The sequence below is a fragment of the Acomys russatus genome, chromosome 5 (genome assembly GCF_903995435.1).
Source record: "Acomys russatus chromosome 5, mAcoRus1.1, whole genome shotgun sequence".
NCBI lineage: Eukaryota > Metazoa > Chordata > Mammalia > Rodentia > Muridae > Acomys > Acomys russatus.
Genome location: NC_067141.1, coordinates 44,095,934 through 44,119,183, shown reverse-complemented (window position 1 = coordinate 44,119,183; position 23,250 = coordinate 44,095,934). Strand labels below are relative to the sequence as shown.

General features: G+C 47.7%; 1 protein-coding gene across 1 annotated transcript; it reads left to right on the top strand.

Annotated features, from left to right (window-relative positions):
- Positions 1-207: 207 nt before the first annotated feature.
- Fxn (frataxin) lies at positions 208-23,250 on the top strand. The gene is made up of 5 exons (XM_051146269.1): positions 208-387; positions 3,654-3,751; positions 9,822-9,942; positions 19,046-19,143; positions 22,830-23,250. The coding sequence occupies exons 1-5, from the start codon at positions 226-228 to the stop codon at positions 22,978-22,980; spliced, it is 630 nt and encodes a 209-aa protein (XP_051002226.1). The 5' UTR covers positions 208-225; the 3' UTR covers positions 22,981-23,250.

Below are 23,250 nucleotides of genomic sequence, written 5' to 3'. Positions count from 1 at the left end.
GGTTATTTTGTTCAGTGTATCTCCAGAATCGCCCACTGTCGTTCTGTAAAATGGTTATTAGTAAATAAGGTCGAAGATGCGCTCCGAATTTGGCACAGAAAATGTATCACGGTGTGGTGCTGGACTTGCGCGGAGGAGTCCGGCCGCGGCGCTTGCAGGGCACGGCCACCAGGTGGCGCCACCGAGTGCTCGCGCGGGGCGGAGCGGCCGCAGAGCCGGAGCAGCATGTGGGCGCTCGGAAGGCGCACAGCCGCGGGCCTGCTGCCCTGGACGGCGTCCCGGGCCTCGGCCTCGGTCGGGACCCCGCGCGGGAGGGAGCCGATCGGAGCCTGCGGCCGCCGACGCCTACACGTCACAACCAACGCGGCTTGCGCCATCCGCCAAGCCGTGAGTACGCGCGCCGCGGGGCCGCACACCGGAGCGCAGGCCGCGCCCGCCCCTACGCGCGGGGACGCGCAGCGCGCACGCGCCGGGACGCACTGGGAGGACGCGCGCGGGGGGGGGGGACAGGGCAGGCGCGGCGTTTGCGCGGGCTTCTGTGTTTGGCTGTGGGCATGAGTGCCCACGGGGGTCTGTGCTGTCTAGAAGCTGGTCTGGTCCTTTGAAAAGACAAGCTTCAGTAATTAGCACAGCCGTGTTCAGCGAGTGCAGCCAAGGCGGTTTTATTACTGTGCTTTCACCGAAAGTAGCACGCTGAATCGCTGAGGCCTGGGTTTCCGTGAGCCAGTTGCCTTTTTCGTGGTGTGGGACTAGCAAGGCTAGCCTAGAATTGGCTGTGTACCCCAAGCTGGCTTCACAGGGAGTCACAGGGGTACCAGCAGGGCTCTAGACTCCAGCTTTTGGAAAGTGTTGAGACCTCGGTTCCACGTTCTGACTCCGTGACTCTAAGGAGCCCTGTGACCTTGGGGAACCCTAGCTCCTGGGGGACGGGGCTTGGCTTTCTGTTCCGGAGAGATTAAAGGGTAACACCTAATTTGCGATTTTGGCGGGAGAATTAAACTATATTCACAAGGGCCGTAGCACTTCAGATAAGTTCTTGGTTCCTTGAGATGCAAGAACAAAATCCGTTTACTCCACGACTTGAAAAGATGATGACCCAAAGGATGGCAGTGGGATAAAGATGGCCCAGAGGATGGCAGTGGGATAAAGAGACTTTCCAGAGAGGTATGTGGTAGATGCCAAAGAAGGGAGCTGGGAGAGCATTTTAGGAAAGGGAGAGCTGTGGACAAAGATGGAGTTAGGCTGAGGGCTAGTATCGTCTGCAGGTTCAAACCCACCCCAGGATACATGAGATTCTGTCCTTAAAATTAAAAAACAAAACAAAATAAAGCTAGCCGTATAGCTCATGATAGGGTAGTCACTTAGCCTTCAAGAGGTCCTGAGTTCTTTCCTTAACACTGGAAAGAAAATTTAAAAGCAAACAGAAAAGCGACTGCCAGAGAGAAACAGCCAGGATTTGAAGGGCAGGACCCGGGACCTACACTTTCTCAAACACTTTTCCCCTGGTGTTTTGTGCCCTGTTCTGCTTCCCAGCCTGCTTCCGCTGTCACATGTGTTGTCACATTGATGTACTTGTTGGTCTTTGTTGTTTGAAAGTGGTCCCCAAGCCTAGAGCCATAGTAAGTGTGGTGAGATTGTAACATGCCTTACAAAGAAAATGTGTGTGCGACATGCTTCACTCCAGCAGGGTAAGTGCTATTGCTCCAAGTTCAAAATTAATGAATCAATAATATATGTTAAATAAAGTGTCTTGAAACAGAAACACATACCAAACAAGATTATGCATCAATCATTTGATGGTTATGACCCTGAGACTTGCAGGGACCTCACCTGTCTCCCTCTAGGAACTTTATAGGGCCACCCGCTCCTGATGGCACTGATAACGGAATAGCTGGAGAGAGATGGCTCAGCATTTAAGAACACTGAGGACCTGGGTTTGATTCCTAGCCACCTACAAAAGGCAGCTTACAACCTTCTGTAACTCCAGTTCAAGGAAATCAGGTGCCCTCTTGTCCCTCAAAGGGCACCTGCACACATGTTGTATATATCCATTACATCCATACACAACACACACACACACACACACACACACACACACACACACACACAGATTTTGAGAATGATGATGAAAAATGGACTCTGTGAGTCCATTAAGCTAAAGACAGCGCAGTGCCAAGCAGACAGACTACTCTAGGGGGGCTGGAGAGATGGCTCAACAATTAAGAACACTGTCTGCTCTTCCAGAGGTCCCAAGTTCAATACCCAGAAGCCACATGGTGACTCACAACCATCTATACTGGGATCTAATGCTCTCTTCTGGCCTGCAGGTGTACATGCAAATAGAGCACTCATATACATAAAATAAATAATTTTTTTTTTTAAAGAGAGAGCAACTACTGTGGGGCAGGTGGTCGCTGGAGCAGCAGTTATCAAGACTGTTGTCACCCCTTTAGAGCCTCATCTTTTGGAGCGTGCTGCCTCCCTTTTCCTACCTCTCTGTTCACTTCCAGCTGTGATCCTCTGCCTCCTCTTTTCTGAGCTCACTGCCGTCTCTGACCCTTTGCATGTGTCATTTTGATGCTGTAAATCTTATTAAAACTTCTTGCCTTGCCAGAATAAAGTCATGAAGATTGCTTTACAGGCCCTGTGGCCACCTCCGCTGCACTCCATCACCTTTCCCCACCCCACCCCCACACACCTGCCACCTCAGCTAATACTACTATGCTTTTCTCTGGCCCTCTACCCAATCTCATCTGGTTATAATCCACACACACGCCATTGCCCAATGCCCAGCAGTTAAGGACTAAGAAAAAGCAACAGGCCACCCCCTGCTGAGAGGCTCCATCAGACTCAGCTAGACAGCTCTTTTCTGGACTTCAGCCTCTTGCCATTTTTAGATGCCTCCCCCCGACCCCCACCCCCTTTAGTCAAATTCTAGGAGCACTGGCATGCTTCCCTGTTTCTGGTAAGCCACCAAATCTCCTGATCAGCTTGCCATAGCACCACCCTGGGGAGATGGTCTGTCTGGTGCTACACAGCCACAGCCACTTAAGAAGCAGCCAACACAACTGTCTTAGTGTTCTTTTGCTGGGAATTGACACTATAGCCAAACATTTCATTGGGGCTGGCTTATATATAGTTCAGAGGTTTAGTTCCTTATCATCATGGCGGGAAGCATGGCGGCACTCAGGCAGACATGGTGCCGGAGAGGCAGTAGAGAGTTCTACATGCGGATTAGCAGGCAGCAGGAAGAGAGTAGACATCTGAGACTCTCCTAGTGACAGAGTTCCTCCAGCAAGGCCACACGCCCACTCCAACAAGGCCACACCTCCTGGTGACAAAGCATTCAAACACGGGAGTCTATGAGGGCCATTCCTGTTCAAACCACCACAGCACCTGAGGACCAGATTTTGTTTTATCTTAAATTCCGAGAGCTCCCTGTGTCTCCTGACTGTCCTGTCAGAAGGCAAAAGCTTAGCAGAGAGTGGGAGAACCCCCAGAGAAATGTGGGGGGTGGGGGCAATTCCTCATTCCTGCTCCTGAGATGCTGTGCTTGGATACTGTCCATATAGACGTGCCCACCTGTGAACCGTGTAGACTGGATCAGAGCAGACTAAGATGTGGTAATTAGTGTTCTTAACTTTGGCTTTTAGAGTTTGAACCTCTGCTGCCTCGATCAGATTCTGAACATCAAAGAGCAGAGCGTCTGCGTCATACATTTAAGGAACTCGGGGACGTTGGACAACCCAAGGTGAGATGAAAACACCTTCCACCTCAGGCATGCCTTCTTCCCCCTTTCCTTCCTCTCCTCCCTCTCTCCCCATATAGAATCTCCCTGGGAACAACTCTTTTGAGTGACACTGTTCTGTATCACTAAGCATCTACCATCATCTCAATTATCATTTTATTGCTGTGGAGAGACACCATGGCCACAGCTACTCTTATAAAGGGAAACATGGCAGCGTGTAGGCAGACCAGGTGCTGGAGGAGCCTAGAGTTCTACATCTTGACTCACAGGCAGCAGAAGGCGACTGTCTCCCGAAGGCAGCCCGGAAGAGACTATCTTCTGCACTGGGCGGAGCCTGAGCCCATGAGACCTCTAAGCCACCTCCACAAAGCCACATTTCCTCCAACAAGGCCACATCTCCTCTAAAAAAAAAGCCACACCTTCTAATAGTACCACTCGGTATGGCCAAGCATTCAAACACATGAATCTATGGGGACTAAACCTATTCAAAACACTAACAACCATGTTAGTGAATTATGTTACCGGGTGGACATCCCAGGCTTCCTTTAGTTCATCCCTACTGTTGGATACTTAGGGTCCAGTGTCCTATGAGGAAGGTCCTCTAAAACAAATAGATCTCAAAGGCAATGCCTCTCCAGGCTGTTCAAGGTTAGTTTTTCACCGTGACACAAGTTGGGGAACCTGCCTCCCTCCTCCAGGCTAGCTCTTTTTTTTTTTTTTTTTTTTTTAAGATTTATTTATTATGTATACAGTATTCTGCCTGCATGTGTGTCTGCATGCCAGAAGAGGACACCAGATCTCATTGTAGATGGTTGTGAGCCACCATGTGGTTGCTGGGAATTGAACTCAGGACCTTTGGAAGAACAGACAGTGCTCTTAATCTCTGAGCCATCTCTCCAGCCCCCCAGGCTAGCTCTTATCTCATAGTTTATTGTCTAGGTTAGATCATCCTGCCCAGGTTCCATTTGGTAGGAAGAGTTGGAAGCATTGAAGGGCTAAAAATGGCTCTCGTCTCTCACCCTGGTTCCCATGGACCAAGCTCAGTTGTATAAGGAAACTAAAAACAAAAGCTAGCAAGTGTCTTCAGAAAAGCGCAATGGATTCCCAATGGAATCACCACCACTGCCTCAGTTTGCCCCTTTGCTGTTTGATTATCCTCACGGCAGCCTTGCCAACAGTGGATATCTGCTCGGCAACCTAGGGCAAGCTCTGCCCTGCAGACCAGGAATCCCTGGCCCAGACTAGGGTGAGGCCCCTTGCTCATCATCCTTTCAGATATAAGGAAGGCAGTGGGAAGCGCGCTCTCCTTAGAGGCAAGCAGCCATCAGAACCCACTGTCTGATGACAACACTCTACTTCCACAGACTGTTTTAAGGGTCCAGTGAATTCTTTTAGGCCAGACTCTTTTCTTTGTTTGTTTGGTTGGTTGGTTGGTTGATTGGTTGGTTTTTTGAGACAGGGTTTCTCGGTGTAACAGCCTTGACTGTCGTGGCCTCTCTTTGTAGAGCAGGCTGGCCTTGAACTCATAAAGATCCGCCTGCCTCTGACTCCCAAGTGCTAGCATTAAAAGCATGTGCCACCACACCTGGCACAGACTCTTCTTTGTAATGGCTTTTCCTCAAAACACCTAAGAGGCTCTTGGCTTACTTACTCTCCGCCCAGTATGCCAAACCCTTATCCAAATGTCTTCCTACCTGGAGGAGTCCAGCTGCCTTATTCCTTTGTATCCCCCATGCCCAGCTGTCTGCATGAAGGGCAAGTTCCCCAAGTCATGTTCAGCGGTATTCATAATACTTTTAATTTGGCTGGTGTCTTAGTTAGGACATTGTTGCTGTGAAGAGACACCATGACCATGGCAACTCTTATAAAGGAAGAAGCCCCCATTTAACTGGGGCTGGCTCACTGTTTGGAGGTTTAGCCCATTATCATCATGGAGGGAAGCATGGCGGCGTGCAGGCAGACCAGGTGCTCAGGAAGCAGCTGAGAGTTCCACATCTGGATCCACAGACAGCAGGAAGACAGACATACTGGACCTGCCTTGAGCATCTGAACCCTCAAATCCCACTCCACCCCTGTGACACACTTCCTTCAACAGGGCCACATCTCCATTAATATTATTTCCTATGACTCTATGGAAGCCATTTTGTCATTCAAACCACCACAGTTGGTGCAACAGTCATGCTCCTTCTACCTCACCACACACACACACACACACACACACACACACACACACACACACGGTTTTGGCTTACCAGAAGCCTTCTGTGTTCCAAAGCTTAGATTCTCCTTGGATTCTTCCAACTTTAGCAACTGTTAAACCCGAAGTTCCATCTAGTTCCTTCCAGCGGCCTCCTGGCTCACTGTTTGCACCTACTAAAGCGGCAAAGAGTCACCAAACAGAAGAATATTCCACCTGGGCTAGCAAGATGGCGCCTGGGGAAAGGCATTTCCTCTGCAAGCTTAGCAGCCTGAGCTTGATCTGTGGAACACATGGAAAGGGGGAACACACACTTATTCTCTTCCTCCACATGCAAGCCACGGCACGTGCACACGCATGTTCTAATAAATAAGGAATAAGCCAGGCATGGTGGCACACACCTTTAATCCCAGCACTCAGGAGACAGAGGCAGGCGAATCAACCTGAGTTCGAGGCCAGCCTGGTCTACAAAGGGAGTCTACGATAGCCAAGGTTACACAGAGAAACCCTGTCTCAAAAAAACCAAAAAAATAAAAATTTAAATTAAAAAAGATAAATAAGGAATAAATGCACTTATTTTTTTATAAAAAGAGTATTCCTACTGTCCTTAATTCCTCAAGACACTCCAACCGACTTCTCTTCACTCCATTTTACCCTCAAAATGTCCACCACAGCCTATCAGATCAGCCACTGTGTTTAGAGAGCAACTCCTAGCACTCTGGTCAATCCCATAGCCTGTCCCTATTGTGCCCTGGCAAGGGGATGGGCTAGATAGAAGATGGATCAGATGCCACTAGTGCCCAGCAGCCACTGGTGTCTCGCTGTAGGTCCCTGGGCTCTCGGGTACTGGCGCTGCCCCGGTGACTATCTCATGACTATGTATATACCCTCACGGGAGCACAGGAGCCCACAGAAGAAGGCCTGGTACAGCAGGATGGTTCTTCGTTTTGTTGTTGGGGATGGAACCCAGGCCCTTACACTTGTTTCGCTCATACCTCCTGCCGAGCCACTTCCCAGTAGTTTTATTAGCATAATTCAGATGCCATTAAAGTCCTTGGAGGTGTTCGTATTCAGGCTTCTACAACTGTCACCACTAATTCCAGGACATGTTCGATACTGCAGAAAGAGCCTTTGTGCACTTCATTAAGTCAGTTCATCCCTCCCTGCCCCTGCTCCCAGCACCTTCTATTAACTCCTCTCTATGGGTTCATAGCAGTGCTTAAGGAATTGGGGGGGGGGGGTGGTGAGTGTCTGTTTGGACTGAGTCTCTCTGTATAGCCCAGGCTGGCTTTGAACTCATAACCCTCCTGCCTCAGCCCCAGGGACTGTGTCAGCTGGGATTATGGGTATACCATGCTCTGCTACAGCATTGTTTTAGATTAGAAAAATAGGCTAGATTTTGATGGTGTATTCCTGCAGTCCCAGCAGTCAGCAAGCAGGAGCAGGAGGGTCAGCCTACACTGCACAGTGAAAGCCTGTCTCCAAAAGAAAAGTTCTTAATTAAAAATAAAAATTGCTGGCCGTGGTGGTACACACCTGTAATCTCAGCACTCAGGGAGGCAGAGGCAAGCAGATCTCTGTGAGTTCAAGGCCAGCCTGGTCTACAGAGTGAGCCCAGGACAGCCAAAGCTACACAGAGAAACCCTGTCTTGAAAAAATAAAAAAATAAAATAAAACAAAAATTGGCAAACAGTATCTATAGAGAAATGTTCCATAAATTTTCAGCTGCATAATTTTCCAAGAGCTGAGTTGTAAACTACTGAGAGAGAGAGAGAGAGAGAGAATATGTAACTATGAAATCAGTCCCAGGCCAAGAAATAGAATACCAAGGACTAGAGAGATGGCTCAGTGGTTAAGAGCATTTGCAGCCCTTGCAGAGGACCCTGGTTCTGTTCCTAGAACCCACGTGGCAGCTCATATCATCCATAATCTAATTCCATGGGATCTGATTCCCTCTTCTGGCCTCTGCAGGCACCAGGCGCACACAGGCACATACATACATGCAAGCAAACATCCATACACATGCTATAAAATAAGTAAATCTTCAAATTAGGAGAGAAACTATGGGTAGCCTCCGTATGGGCAGGCACGCTGCTCCCTCAAGTCGTTACCCCTTTGCTGTAACTGTCACTCTGATTTGCAGCAGCCTGACTTCGTTTGCATGGTTCTTTACTTTATACACAGGCTGTGTGGCTGAGTATCAATATGTTTCTATGAGGCTCCATCCCATCACTGTCTTATTTGTGACATCCATCCATATTGCTCTCAGGGTCTTAGACAATTCTGTTTTGTTAGGTGGTGGTCCATAGCTGGAGCTCAGTGAAATTCTTATCTCCTGTTATCTGTTTGCCCGGGCATTTTCCAGTTTAGTGCTATGAGATAGCTTCAACCTAACCATGCTAAAACAATGCATGTCCTTTGGTGGCACTAGGAATGTATTCCTGTTGTGCCTGCTCCCAAGAGGGGGCCTGAAGGGTCACAGGCTGCGCATCTGCTCAACTTCGGTGGGTACTGCCCAGTGGTTTTCCAAAGTGACTGGTCTCTGCCTTGCTCATCAGCAGCATCAGAAAGCCCTGCTTGCCCCTCGTCCTGTGTCTTTTATGACATATCTCTTTCATGAATATTTGTTAATATTCTTTTTAAAGTGTTAGGCAAGTTAACCTTCTTTTTACATATTTGGTGGCCACTTAGCTATCATTTATGAAATCTGTACAAGTGTTTTATCCATTTTTCTATTGGACTCTTTATTGATTTGTATTCTGGATTAGTTCATTTTCATACACACACACACACACACACACACACACACACACACACACACACAAACATGTTTTTCTCACTTTGTGTCTTGCCCAATGAAACTAGTAACAAAATAAATAAAAAACAACCTCAGTGCCAGGAAAAGCAGATGCGTAAAATAAAGAAAATGTGGTGAACTAGGCATAGTCATACACACCTTTAATCACAGCTGCTTGGAGAACTGAGGCAGGAGGATCATAAACTCAAGGCCAATCTGAGCCACCTAGGAAGACCTTGTCTCAGAGAAAAACAAAACAAGGTACTTCATCCTTATATTTTTGAAATTTGAAAATAGTCCAGAAGAACACAGAAAAGACTAGGTAGATGCAGATGCCCCAGGGGTGGTAGTCATCTGGAAAAGAGGCCACTTCTCCCTACTCCTTTCGTGCAACGTAAAGTTCTTGCTCTGTACACGCTAGATAGTTTCCATCCATTTAAAAGTATAAATAAGGGGCTGAAAGAGAAACCTTTTCTCGAAAAAAAAAACTAAATAAATAAATAAGTGGCTGAAGACATAGTTCAGCCGTTAAGAGCACTGGCTGCTCTGCCAGAGGACCCTGGTTCAATTCCCAGCACCCACATGGCAGCTCACAGCTGTCTGCAACTCTAGTTCCAAGGAAGGTGACACCCTCAACGTAGACATTCATGCAGGCAAAACACCATGCACCTAAAATAAAAATAAATCATTTTTTAAAATGATATAAACTCAATCCTCATTTTAAAACTGAATAAAAATATAAATGGACAGCAAATGAATAAGCTAGGCTGCAGGGTCGACACCCTTGGGGCTGAGGCAAGATGGAGTGCTGCTGTGTGCTTAGACCTATCAGGGCTACCTGGCCAGACCCTGTCTCAAGACAAAGGAAAGGTAACCGGAAAAGAGGCTTAGAGAAACAGAGCGGAGCAGGGCGGCTGGCGGAGCAGGGCTGTCGAGGCCCCTAGAATTTTGGGTCTCATTCACACTCCATATTGCTAGCTGGTTACTTCTGCTGGAGAGCATTTTTGTTCCATTTGTGTGTATGTATTATGATTGTGTAGTCGGTGACAGTGCCCTGGTGGGTTTCTTTCCTCCTGCAGCTCTCTAGACGAGACGGCTTATGAAAAACTGGCAGAGGAGACGCTGGACGCCCTGGCAGAGTTCTTTGAAGACCTTGCAGACAAGCCCTATACCCTGGAAGACTATGATGTCTCCTTTGGGGTACCTCTTGGCTTTCTTTATTTTCTGTTTTTTCCTTAAAAACTAACTTAGCGGCCGGGCGTGGTGGCATACACCTTTAAAACCAGCACTCCGGGAGGCAGAAGCAGGTGGATTGCTGTGAGTTGGAGGTCAGCCTGGTCTACAAAAGGAGTCTAAGACATCCAAGACTACACAGAGAGACCCTGTCTCGAAAACAAACAAACAAACAACAAAACTGTAACTTAGGCTGGAGATGTAGTTCGGTTGGTAGAATGCTTCCTGGCATACGCAAAGTCTTGGGTTCAATCCCCAGCACCTTGTAAAGTGAAGCATGGAAGCATGTCCCTGTAATCCTAATACTCAGGAGGTAGAGGCAGGAGGATTAGAAATTCAAGGTCATCTTAGCAAGGTAGCAAGGCTGAAGAGAGCCTAGGCGACAGATGAACCTGCATTTTAAAACAAAAACAACTGGTGGTGGCACATGCCTTTATTCCCAGCATTCAGGAGACAGAGGCAGGAGGATCTCTGTGAGTTCAAGACCAACCTGTTCTACAGAGCCAGTTCCAGGACAGCCAGGACTACACAGAGAAATCATGGGGCGTGGGGGGGGGTGGAGCTCATACACAAAATTAACTGTAACTGACGAAAATTAAGAATGCCCTCCAGGCAGGCCTGATGGGGCACAGCTGTAACCCTACACTCTAGAGTAGATGCAGGAGGGCCACTGAATGTTCAGAGCTAGCCTGGTCTACATAGTGAGGTCCAGACCAGCCAGGGCTACATAGTGATATCCTGTCTCAAAAATTGGGGTGAAGGAGGGGGGCTGGAGGAGAGTTCAGTGGGTAAAGCTGCTGCCTCCAAACCTGATAACCCTAGTGCCATCCTCACACCCACATGCAGGCAGGAGGAGAAATGGACTTCACACCATGCTGTGGGAGTGACACGGACACACACGTTCAGAATAATGATAACTTAATTTAAAAGGACTAGCCTTCAGCAGCCGTACCCATCCCACAGCATAGATTGTAGTAGGAACATGTGACAGGACTCATGTGACAGCCCAGATCTGCCAAGGACTTAGGGCAAGTCACTTTATCTCTGAGCCTCTCCTGTTTAAAGACAGATTCCCGGGGTGGGGGTGCAGGGTGCAGGGGGTAGTTCAGTTAAGGGAAGAGCCGTTAACCCAGCATGGGAGAAGCCCTGGGTTCAATCCCCAGGACTGAAGAATAAAAACAGTATGCAATATGCAGCCGGGCAGTGTCCCTGTGGGAAGCCCTGAGCTAAGTGCTTGTCCCCTACGCAGGCACAATTGCCCAGGAACGTCCAGACTCCATCTGAGAGCTGTGTCCTCCTGTAAGAAGCAGCCTGTTCTGCGGTTTTTTATTTTTGTTTGCTTCCTTGTTTCTTTATTGAGACAAGGATCTCTCTATGAAACCCTGGCTGTCCTGGTACTCTGTAGACCAGGTTGGCCTGGAGGAGATCCATTAATACTAAAAGTGTGCACCACCACAGACTGACTCACCCGGAATTCTAATGTGCATCCTTAAGTCCAGCCCCTGGAAATTCTGATTTAATAGTGTGAAATGTGCCTTCGGTGAGAAACTGGATTTGCAGACCTTCTCTGTAATTCTAACCTGTGGCTGAGAACTTCTGAATTGGATGAAGGCAGCATACCCCAGCCACCGGGAACCTAAGGAAGTTTACATGCTGGCCACCAGGTGGCAGTCTAAGCTCAGGTCTGCCTAGGCTTTTAGCATTGGGAGAAAAATATCTCTTTTTTTTTACCGATCCCCACCACCACAACACTCCCAATCCGGGCAGAGGTTAATCCTCTTGACAGCAACTCATTAATACCAGGAAATGTCATGAAGTGTGCATTTTGGAGTAAATTGTAGGATTATGGAGGACAGATGGCTATCAAAGTGATAGGGAGAAAAATGGTAATTAAAAAAAAAAACTTTTAGTTTCATTATTTCTATTCCTTAATGAGAAGACAAGTGTATGTGAAGGTGCCTAGCTCAACATGACATCTCCCATGTGCCTATCCGTCTCTACTTCTACAGGTGACTAGGTGACAGCAGTCTTTGTTTGTTTGTTTGTTTGTTTTGTTTTGTTGAGACAGGGTCTCTCTGTGTTAGCCTTGGCTGTCGTAGACTCGCTTTGTAGACCAGGCTGTCCTTGAACTGACAGCGATCCGCTTGTCTCTGCCTCCCAAGTGCTGGGATTAAAGGCATGCTCCACCACGCCCAGCCAACAACAGTCTTTGTAGGTTTGGTTTCTGCAGGGGCGGGCTTCATCTTCACTGGCACCATTCAGTATGCCTGGCCCGCTGGGACTGGTTCTCTGATTGGTCGGTTGGTGCGAGAGTCTCCTCCAATTGGTCACTGTACTTTAGCAATTGCTTCCTGTTTTGTTTCTCTCCACTGTGGCTTGAACCATGTGTTAAAGACCAGCTGTAGGTGTCCCTGGGAGGTGACTGGATCCTGAGGCCCCTGGCCTAACTGAAGAATTGATTCGATGCTAGTGGAGGGTCGGAGGCTGAGGAGGTCGCAGGAAATAGGTCACTGGTGGTATGCCTTGGAAGGTGTGCCTTGTCCCTGGCCTCTTTCCCCTCTGCTTCCTGGCAGCCATGAGGAGCAGCAGCTCCCCCACTACATCCTCCTACCAGTGTGGTACCATGCCGTGCCACAGCCCAGAAACAGCGCAGCCAGCCATAGACTGAAAACTTGGAAACTAGAAGCAGCGTAGATCTTTCCTTGTGTTTTCTCAAATATTTGTCACAGCAAGGAAAGTCTGAGTCATACTGTCCCCTCCCCTGAGTGTAAATGTAGCCACACTCCCAAAGAGTAATAGTAGGGAACTAAAAACTTACAGTTTTTTTGTTTTTTTTTTTTTAAGATTTATTTGTTTATTATTTATACACTATTCTGCCTGCATGTATGCCTAGATGCCAGAAGAGGGCACCAGATCACATTATAGATGGTTGTGAGCCACCATGTGGTTGCTGGGAATCGAACACAGGACCTTTGGAAGAACAGCCAGTGCTCTTAACCTCTGAGCCATCTCTCCAGCCCCAAAACTTACAATTTTTTGGTTTTGTTTATTTCGGGTTTCTTTGTGTGTGTCTTTGTTTTGTTTTGGCTGTTTGTTTGTTTGAGACAGTGTTTTTCTATGTAGCCTTGGCTGTCCTAGACTCACTTTGTAGACCAGGCTGGCCTTGAACTCACAGAGATCCACCTGCCTCTGCCTCCCTGAGTGCTGGGATAAAGGTGTGCGCCACCACACCCAGCCTTGCAGACAGTTCTAAACATCTTAAAGCCTCTGGTAAGCCAGCATAACAGCTGCTTTATTCCCTCCTGTCACTAGTCTTGGGAATAGCTAAAAGTCCGGGGTAAAATTCTAACTACAGTACCCTGGCTGGTAAAAAGAGCTGAGCTTTGTGATCTCTGCCTTGGCAACCCTGCCCTTCACTTTGGCAGATAGTACCACAGGGTCCCCTTGGTCACTGTTTATCCACTGGTTCATTCATCCACAAATATACCGTATGTTCTGGCATATAAGGTGACTTTTTAAACTACCACCCCTCCACCCGAAAAATCCATGCCAAAGTCGGAGGTTGTCTTATATGCCAGATACTTACCTGCAGCTTGCTTCCCCTGGCTTCATATGTCCTGCACATATAGCGAGGTGTACCATGGCCGATTCCCTGCTCTGTGTGGAGAGTATGAAGCAGGAGCAACAAGCTACACACATCTTCCCGTACCTCGAGGTGTGGAGCACACCTTAAAGGGGCAGTGTAGGCTGGCACTGGCTGTCTGCTGGTATTTAATAAAGAGCCTGGCTGTCTGTGGCCTGCCTGCAAATAGACACATGCCCAAGTCTGCTGCACAGCGTGTGTGTTGGAAGAGGGGTAGTATATTCCAAACTCTATATTTTAACTGGAAAAGTTAGAGGTCGTCTTATGTGCCAAGTCACCTTATACACTGGAAAATATGGTAATACTTTTACACCCATCCTGCGTTTGGGTGGAAGAATATGGGTGCTGACTGAGTCTGGCCACAGATCACCTCCTCTTAGGGACTCAAAATAATGGAAGTGAGGGCCAGGGGACAGGCTCCTTCACACACAAGCCGATGCTGAAATAGTTCAAAGCAGGAGAAGCCTCAGGGACTCTGCGAAGTGGAGAGCCCCAGATAACCTTCCCAGAGGCACCTGCAACAAGTCCTGGAACAAGAGAGACTTCAGGGAAGATGCTAAAAGACAGCTTAAGCATTGTGGAACTAGGTCTCCTGTAGGTAGTTTTTTGCTTGGTTGTTTTTTATTTTGGAGCACACATCTGTTTAAATAACATGCACTCGGGATCCCTCCAAAGATTGGGGATCATAAAGAGTAAATTGAGGATGCAGGGGTTAAGAGTCCCTATGTAGTCAGTCACTAACTATAGTAGGGTCCAGGTACAAGCGTAGTTGAGAAGTCTCAGAGCAGGTAAACCAGATGTTGGGAGCCAGACCAGAGTGACAGGACCTGTGCAGGACCCAGGCTGGCCAGGAAGGAGTGTGGACTTGGAAGTCACATCTGGAGAGCTAGGCAGTCCTTGGCATTTGTGCTGGACCTTCAGGCCTCAGCATGTAGGGTGGAACACACGGACAGTTATTGCCGATGGATAGGTTAAGTCAGAGATGAGTGTATGGTTTCATTGAATCTGATAGCCCATAGTGGGAAGCTTGAAACTTTATGGTGGGGTCAAGAGCCACATGCTCAGGACCTGCTGCGGTGGTGGTGGGGAGGGCTTGCATCTAATAAATACAGTGCTTGGGGGAATTAACACTGAATGTGTGCAGACTTTCAGTTTTGCAAGGTGGAGATGTTTCTGAATGGCTCTAGAGCAACAGTGTGAACGGACTCGATACTATTGTCCTGTGTAACTTAGTTACGAGCAAATTTAATGTGTTTTTTTTTCAAAGATAAAAGAGAGAATGGCCGGGCATGGTGGCGCATGCCTTTAATCCCAGCACTCGGGAAGGCAGAGGCAGGTGGATCACTGTGGGTTCGAGGACAGCCTGGTCTACAAAGCCAAGGCTATGCAGAGAAACCCTGTCTCGAAAAACAAAAGCAAAAAACAAAAACTCTATCTCCAACAATGCATTGTGGTTTGTAACAGTAGTAATAAGTGATGAAGTAGTGATAAAAATAACTAACAGTGCGGTTGAGATTCACCACAACATGAGGAACTGTATTAAAGGGGCACAGCCTCAGGCAGGCTGAGTGAGTCTACTGAGGGTCTTGCTGTGGTTATTCTGTCTGTGTGCCCAACGTCCCTATCAGGGTTAGGGTTTGGTTTGGTGTAGCTTGGTTTTTTTTGGATAGTGTTTCATGTTGCCCAGGCTGGCCTCAGATGTAGCCAAGGATGACCTTGAATTTATACTCTTCTACCTCCTAGAGACCTGGGATTATCAAGCCTGGTCCAAGCCTTGAATTGTGTATCTCCCAGTGGAGCCACAGCCTCGGCCCTAGTTTGGGGGTTTTTGTTTGTTTGTTTGTTACTTGTTTTGTTTTAATCCGAAAAAAAAGTTTGGTTTGGTTTGGTTTCATTTTTAGAGACAGTTTTTCTGTGTGCCCTTGCCTGTCTTGGATCCACTTTGTAAACCAGGCTGACCTCGAACTCAGAGATCCACCTGCTTCTGTTTCCCAAGTGCTGGGAAAAAAAGAAAAAAAAAAAAAAAAAAAAAAAAAAAACCTGGTGTGATGGTGCATGCCTGTAATCCCAGCACTCAGGAAGGCAGAGGCAAGCGAATCTCTGAGTTTGAGGCCAGCCTGATCTACAAGTGAGTCCACGACAGCCAAGGCTACACAGAGAAACCCTGTCTCCTGTCTCGAAAAGCTAAAGAAGAAGAGGAGGAGGAGGAGGAAGGGGGCTAGACAGATAGCTCAGAGGTTAAGAGCATTATCTGTTCTTCCAGAGGTCCTGAGTTCAATTCCTGGCAACCACATGGAGGCTCATGACCATCTTTAATGTGATCTTATGCCCTCTTCTGGCCTGCAGGTGTACATGCAGATAGGGCATTCATATAAAATAAATAAGTAAATCTTTTTTTAAAAGAGGAAGAAGAGAAAGAGCCAGGGCATAGTGGCACATGCCTGGTACTTGGGAAACTGAGGCACAAATGTAAGTTGTTTTGCCTGCCTGGGCTTCCTATCTCAGAGAGGAGAGAGCTCACTAGTGCCCTCTCTCGGTCTATAAGTTACATTATTATTGGTCCCAGCCTCGGTATTTTTTTAAATGGCTGGCTGTATTTGTAAGGCTGTGCAGAGAGAATCATTCCAAGACTCCTGATTGGATGAGCACTCCACAGAGCTGTTGATGCATCTGGGCTGCGAGACGCTCCCACCTGCTTGCTAGAGGGAACGCAGGGGACTTGTAGACTACACTTAGTTCCTATCCCTTTATTTCATATCTGCCATTCTAGAGAGACTAAACCCTTGGAAGTGAAGGGCTTCTTTGTTCAGTGTCTTCAAATTTAAATGTTCGTTTATTGGGCAAAAATGGACTGGCCAGTCTTCTGAGAATGCAAGGCTTTTTAGAGAAAAATAAAGCCTTATGGGGTCTCCGAGCACTCGTCGGATGCCTGGGAAGGGTCTGGAAATAATACAGGTAGGCTGGGGCTGCTCCACCTGCTCTTCTATGACAAACAAGGCGGTTGTTTGATATTATTCTTTCTTTTTTTGTGTGTAGCATTTTGTTGTGCGGCCTGCTGGCCTCAAACTCAAAATCTCCCACCTCAGCCTCCCAAACACTGACATTACATACAGACTTTGCCAGCACACCCTCTTTCTTTCCGTGTTTTCATAATGGGCTTGTCAGCTCTAACTCTTGGGCAGACGCTATGAGAGTTTAGTCTGCATTTGTACATATGGTTGGCGTGGATGGCAGCAACCTAGCTGTCCCATGTATCATTGCTGAGGTCTCAGGGACCCGTAGCCTTTCTTTTCTTGGCAACCACACAGGCAGAGAGAAAGCACTATGAGCTTCACGTGGTATTAGGGTTGATCCACTCGGGTGGCCGTGGAGATGGCGCGGAGGTTAAGCACTTGCTGCTCCATCTGAGAGTCTGAGTTTCAGTCTCAGCACCCACGTTACATTACATCAGGTGGCTGACGGACCCTGTATCTCCAGCTGTAGGGTGTCCTGTGTGTCTTCTGGCCTCCAAGGGCACTCATGCACATGCACTTGAACAGAACACACACATAAATAAAACAAAACTCTTGATGATTTATTAATATTAAATATCAATTTATATAATTTAAGGCATATGTGGATGAATTAATTATTCTATTAATATTAATTAAATCAGCAGTTTTTCCTTATCATGCTATTATATAAATAAAAGACACAGAAACTTGTTCGGTTTTGGAGGTTTTTTTGTTTTGTTTTGTTTTTAGTTTTAGTTTTTCAAGACAGGGTTTCTCTGTGTAGCCTTGGCTGTCCAGGCTGGCCTCGAGCTCACAGAGATCTACCTGCCTCTGCCTCCCAAGTGCTGGGATTAAAGGCGTGCGCCACCACCTCCCGGCTGAAACTTGTTAAATTTTTAATAAGCCTTAATGCACTATGCTGGACAGATATTAATCCCCTAAGCTATCTTGTCTGCTTCCCAGCCAAATTCTCCATAAATGCTTGCACATGTTTTCCATCCGGGCTGCTGCTCTCTCCCATGCCAGTCCTCAGAGCAAGCTCCTCCCGGCCACATGCTTCTAGTTCATGTTAACCCGTACTGACCCGCTCCCTTCTTCCTCCCTCCTCCTCTCTCTCCTTGTGGTCCTTCTCTGCCACCCTTATTAATAATTCATCAACACTGACCCATTCTGATCCTGGAAGTAATATTTTTACTATACAAGCTCCTAGCTTTGAGTGTAGATTTTTGTTTGTTTTGGTGCCAAGCACTGGACCCAAATGCCTGAACATGTACTGCCAGTGTGCTGCATCCCCAGCCCGCATTTTATTTTATTTTTCCAGACAGGGTTTCTTTGTGTAGCCTTGGCTGTCCTGGAGTCACTTTGTAGACCAGGCTGGCCTTGAACTCACAGCAATCCGCCTGCCTCTGCCTCCTGAGTGCTGGGATTAAAGGCATGCGCCACCAAGCCTGGCTCACATTTTATTTTATTATTTTTAATACACTTAATGTCTCTGTTGTAACCCACTCCCTCCCTCCTCCGCATCCCACCTTCCCATCCTCTTCCCCCTATCCCCCTCCCCCTACTCCTCAGAAAGGGAGACACCTCCTCACTGGCCCACCCTAGCACATCAAGTTCCATTAGGACTGAGTACAAGATCTTGCCCTGTGCCCTCACCAGGGGGAAGTGATCAAACAGCAGGCAACAGAGCCCATGTCAGAGTCAGCCCCACTCCCCTTAGTAGAGGACCCACATGAAGACCGAGCTGCCCATCAACTTCAGCTGTGTAGGGACCCTAGGTCCAGTCCACGCACGGTTCTTGGTTGGTGCCTCAGTCTCCCCAAGCACCCCTGGGTCCTGGTTGGTTAGCTCTGTTGGTCTTCTTGTAGAGCTCCTGTCTCCTCTGGATTCTTCTACCGCTCCCCCCCCCCCCCCCACACACACACACACACTCTTCCACAAGACTCCCTGTGTTCCACCCAGTGTTTGCCTGTGAGTCTCTGCATCTGTTTCAATCCACTGCTGGGTGGAGCCTTTCAGGAGACAATTGTCTAAGGCTCCCGTCTACAAGCATAACAGAGTAACATTTAATCGTGTCAGGGGTTGGCTTTCTCCCATGCAGCCCCCATTTCTTTTTTTTTTTTTTTTTTTTTTTGCTTTTTGGGGTTTTGTTTGTTTGTTTTTGTTGTTGTTTGTTCCTCTGTGTAGCCTTGGCTGTTCTGAACTTGCTTTGTAGACCAGGCTGGCCGCTGCCTCTCAAGCACTGGGATTAAAGGCCTGTGCCACCACACCCGGCACAGCCCCCACTTCTTAATGGTGTGTTATATCCTTAGATACATGAAAGACATTGCGTTATGAACAAATGCATACACACACACACGTATGTAACATATATATATATATATGATATAACTAATCTTATTTTCTTCACACTTTCTTCTACCTGACCCCCTAGGGCGGCGTGCTCACCATTAAGCTGGGCGGGGATCTAGGGACCTATGTGATCAACAAGCAGACCCCCAACAAGCAAATCTGGTTATCTTCTCCCTCCAGGTATGTTTGGAAGTCAAGATCTGTAAAGGGTGTTCTCATCTGGAATACAGTGTTGGGGACCATCTGAGAGTGTGTCCGTCACTGGCTTTGCCATGGCTTTCCAGCTGTCTGCCTCAGCAGGAAGGTGTGCTTCCAGATGAACTCTTCTCCCCATTGATGACTTGGTTGCTACCCTCTGGCATCAGGGTGCTGACAGGACCTGAAACAAAAACTTTTCCGAACCTGGCCCAGACAGTTTTTCTCTATTAAAGAAAAATCACTGGCTCGCCCTTGACAAAGATACGTTTTGCCAGGCTTAGTGTTGCATATGTATAGTCTCAGCGCTCAGGAGGCAGAGGCAGTAATTCAAGGCCAGCCTTGCTGCATAGCCAGTTCAAATGCTAGTCTGAGCTAGCTATCATGTAAGACCCTGTTGCAAAAGTGAGTAGACCAACCTGGTCCTAGTGAGTCCCAGGCCAGGCAGGGAGATATATGTGTGTGTGTGTGTGTGTGTGTGTGTATGCCACTTTTGTTAGATATGGTGGCACTTACATGGGATTAAAAAAAAATTAACGCTACTTTGAAGGCTGAGGGTGTATCTCTGTGGTGGAGTGCTTGCAGTAATCTATATGCCCCGGATTCAATTCCCAAAACAGAAGGGAAAGAGAGAGAGGAAACTTGTACTTTGTCCTCAAAGTTAGTTAAACTTTAACTCCTGGCCTATTTTGGAGGTCTCGGTAATTCTGATGGCAGAATTGGGCTCAGACTCTGTGGTAGGGGACAGTGACTTTTAGTGGCAACTCCAGGACCCCCATGCTCAGGCCTGCTCCATCGATGTGTCCGCAGCTGAAGGAATAGCTGGGTACGCCTGCAGGCAGCCTGCGTCTCAGAACTAAGATCTTACTGCTGAGCATATAGCTGCTCCTGACGTAGTCTGGAGATGGCAGAGGTGCCCACAGAGAGAGCCTTCACACTAAACTTGCTAAGACTCTGCAGCACCACTGAAGAAGACATTTTTTGTTTGGTTTTTTTTGTTTTGTTTTGTTTTGTTTTTCAAGACCGGGTTTCTCTGTGTATCCTTGGCTGTCCTGGACTTGCTTTGTAGACCAGGCCGACCTCGAACTCACAGCAATCCATCTGCTTCTGCCTACTGAGTGCTGGGATTAAAGGCGTGTGCCACCACGCCTGGCTAGAAGAAGACATATTGAAGGCTCAGAGCCATGGGCAATGTGGAGGGATCTTGAGTTGTTCAAACTCTACCTGGTTATCTGATAGCAGGGCTGGGATGCAGGACCAGAGAACGTCCGTCCGTTGCTTTCCTCTGCTTTGGTTTGGTTTTCATGTGGCCGGATACTTTGTGTTCAGAGGTTTCTGCCCTTTTAACAGAAGCCCCACCCATTCATTTGCCCTTTGCTCTATATTGTTGGCACATGTCTAAGCTCCAGCATTTGGTTGGCAATATTTAAAAGCCTCCATATATTTACACCTACAATGATACGTCCCATCTCTTCCCTCTGCCCCCAGGGGACTGCCTTCCCACCTCACATCGGGCTTCTCTTGGGTTTGTGGTGTTGGGGATCTAGCAGAAACATTGCACATGCTGGGACTCCTCAAGCACTGTCTATCTTTGAGCTTTATCCCTGCTCTTCTAGCCCGGCTTTGAAAGTTCTCGTGAGTATTCTAGGTGGCCGTGGGTGTCCCCGTTAATGACCTCTCAGGGTTCTCTGTCACCGTCATCAGGCTGTCCCCATATACCATCATTACCTGTTACTGTATCTGCCCTGTTTCCCAGGCCATGAGGAGGTAGAGTTGAGACATGGGTCTTATACATCTGGAATAACAAATCTTGACAAGAAGCAGCTACAGAGTTGCCAACAGTACTATATATTAGTCAGCTTCACATTGCTTCAACGAAATACCTGAGACAAGTTACTTTTCAAGGGAAAAGGTTGGCTTATCTCACAGTTTTGGAAGTTCAGGGTCCAAGATTAAAGGGATGCAAGGGACACTGGCGTGGCCTCTTGTACAGTGGCACACCATGATGGGAGCTTGTGTAGCAGCAATGTCTCTTCTCCAGTTTGGAAACAGAGAGAGATTAAACAGGGTCCCACACTCCCTTCTGGGGACACATCCCAGTGATCTAAGAAACTCCCAGTAAGCCACTCTTCTTAAAGGTGGCACTATTGGGAGGTAGTAAAAAACCACATCTCAAAGTCCTTCTTCTCCTGGCCTAGAGAATAGAGGAGACGCAGCAACAGATAATGATCATATATGGGGACACACTGATGAAGCTCTAGATTCACAGATTTAGTTTTTAATAAAGAAAAAGCATTTGTAGCTAGATACTACGGAGCATGCCAGAAATCCCAACTCTTGAGAGGTAAAGGCAAGAAAATCAGGAGTTCAGGGTTATCCTTGGCAACATAAGGAGTTCGAGGCTAGCTCAGGCTACATGAGACCCTGTTGAAAGAAGGAAGTTTGGTTTGGTTTAGTTTGGCTTAGGTTTTGAGACAGAGTCTTACCTTGTATCCCTGGCTGGCCTGGAACTCACTGTCTAGACCAGGCCAGCCTCTCTCTACCAAGTTCTGGGATTAAAGGCTATACCACCATGCCTAGTGAATTTTTATTGTTTTGGTTTGGCTTTCTTTTCTTTTTTGGCTTTTTCCAGACAGACAGCCTGGATATATGTAGCCATATAGAGAAACCCTGTCTTGGGGGGGAGGGGTGCGGGGGGAGGGAGAAAGGGAGAAGGTCACATCACTGCGTGTCACTGTCAAGCTGCAGTCAGTCTCTGGGTGGCAGGCAGCTCTGTGGATTCTGATAGCTCGCCATTGAAAGAAGGAGGCATTTGTTTTGGCTCACAGTGCCAGAGACTTTAGTCCCTGTCACCTTTGGGCCTGCAGTGAGACAGAAGCAGAGGAATGGGGGGGGGGGGGGCAGCTGCTCCCTGGCATCTGGAAGCAGAGAGAGATAATCTCCATTCAAGGCACACTGCCAGTGACCCAGCATGCCACCGCCACTGCTAGGCCCTGCCCTATGAGCTTCCCACCACTTGCAATAGAGTCATAGGCTGTACAGTGAGCTGTTAACCATTGCCCTGTGGGACCTTTAAGATCCAGTCCAGCCAAATCTGATTGTTCTAGTCCCGGCACTTAGGAAGCTGAGATAGGAGAGCGCTATAAGTTGAAGGCCAGCCTTGGCTACATAAATGAGATCCTGGTTACCTGGACCCAGGTTTGAGATACAGCGTAAAGACTCTTGTCTCAAAGATAGATAGATAAGCGCACACTGTTAGTCCCAGCACTCAAGAGGCAAAGGCAGGGGCTGCAAAGAGAAACCCCATCTTGAAAAACAAATCAAGGGCTGGAGAGATGGCTCAGAGGTTAAAAGCACTGACTGTTCCGCTGTTCTTCCAAAGGTCCTGAGTTCAATTCCAAGCAACCACATGGTGACTCACAACCAACTATAATGTGATCTGATGCCCTCTTCTGGCCTGCAGGCATGCAGGCAGGTAGAGCACTATATACATGATAAATAAATAAATAATATTTTTTAAAAAGAGAAACAAAACAAAAAAGACAGACAGATACATACATACATACGTGCTTATATACATAAATAGATCTGTAGATTGACTTAATCCAAACACAGTGGCTTTCCTGAAGAGGACCCTCACTGACTTGCCATGCCTTTGTCTTGTTTTGCAGTGGCCCCAAGCGCTATGACTGGACAGGGAAGAACTGGGTATACTCCCACGATGGCATGTCTCTGCACGAGCTGCTGGCCAGGGAGCTGACTGAGGCTTTAAACACCAAACTGGACTTGTCTTCGTTGGCCTATTCTGGAAAAGGCGCTTGACCACCTGCCACATTCAAAGACATTAAAAGCTATCAGGCAGAGACCCCCCAGCTTCCTGCCGTAGCTGAGTGTCTGGTTTCCCATGCCTGCTTCTGAGGACAGTCACACACTGTGTGACAGCTCTGTGAAAAAAGTGTGTTACCTCTCACCCTGTCCCCAGATCTGGCTCTTCATTTCTACAGAGATGTGTTGGGAGTCTCCCCAATGTGAGACCTACCCTGGTCTGTTAGAATGTCTCACACCATGTGTGCATGACATAACAGCCTCAGA

Excerpts from the sequence above, each read along its gene's own strand:
- Fxn (XM_051146269.1), top strand. The coding sequence starts at position 226 with ATGTGGGCGCTCGGAAGGCGCACAGCCGCGGGCCTGCTGCCCTGGACG. Across the intron at positions 3,752-9,821 it reads GGGACGTTGGACAACCCAAG|CTCTCTAGACGAGACGGCTT; the intron begins GTGAGATGAAAA and ends TTCCTCCTGCAG. Across the intron at positions 9,943-19,045 it reads ACTATGATGTCTCCTTTGGG|GGCGGCGTGCTCACCATTAA; the intron begins GTACCTCTTGGC and ends CTGACCCCCTAG.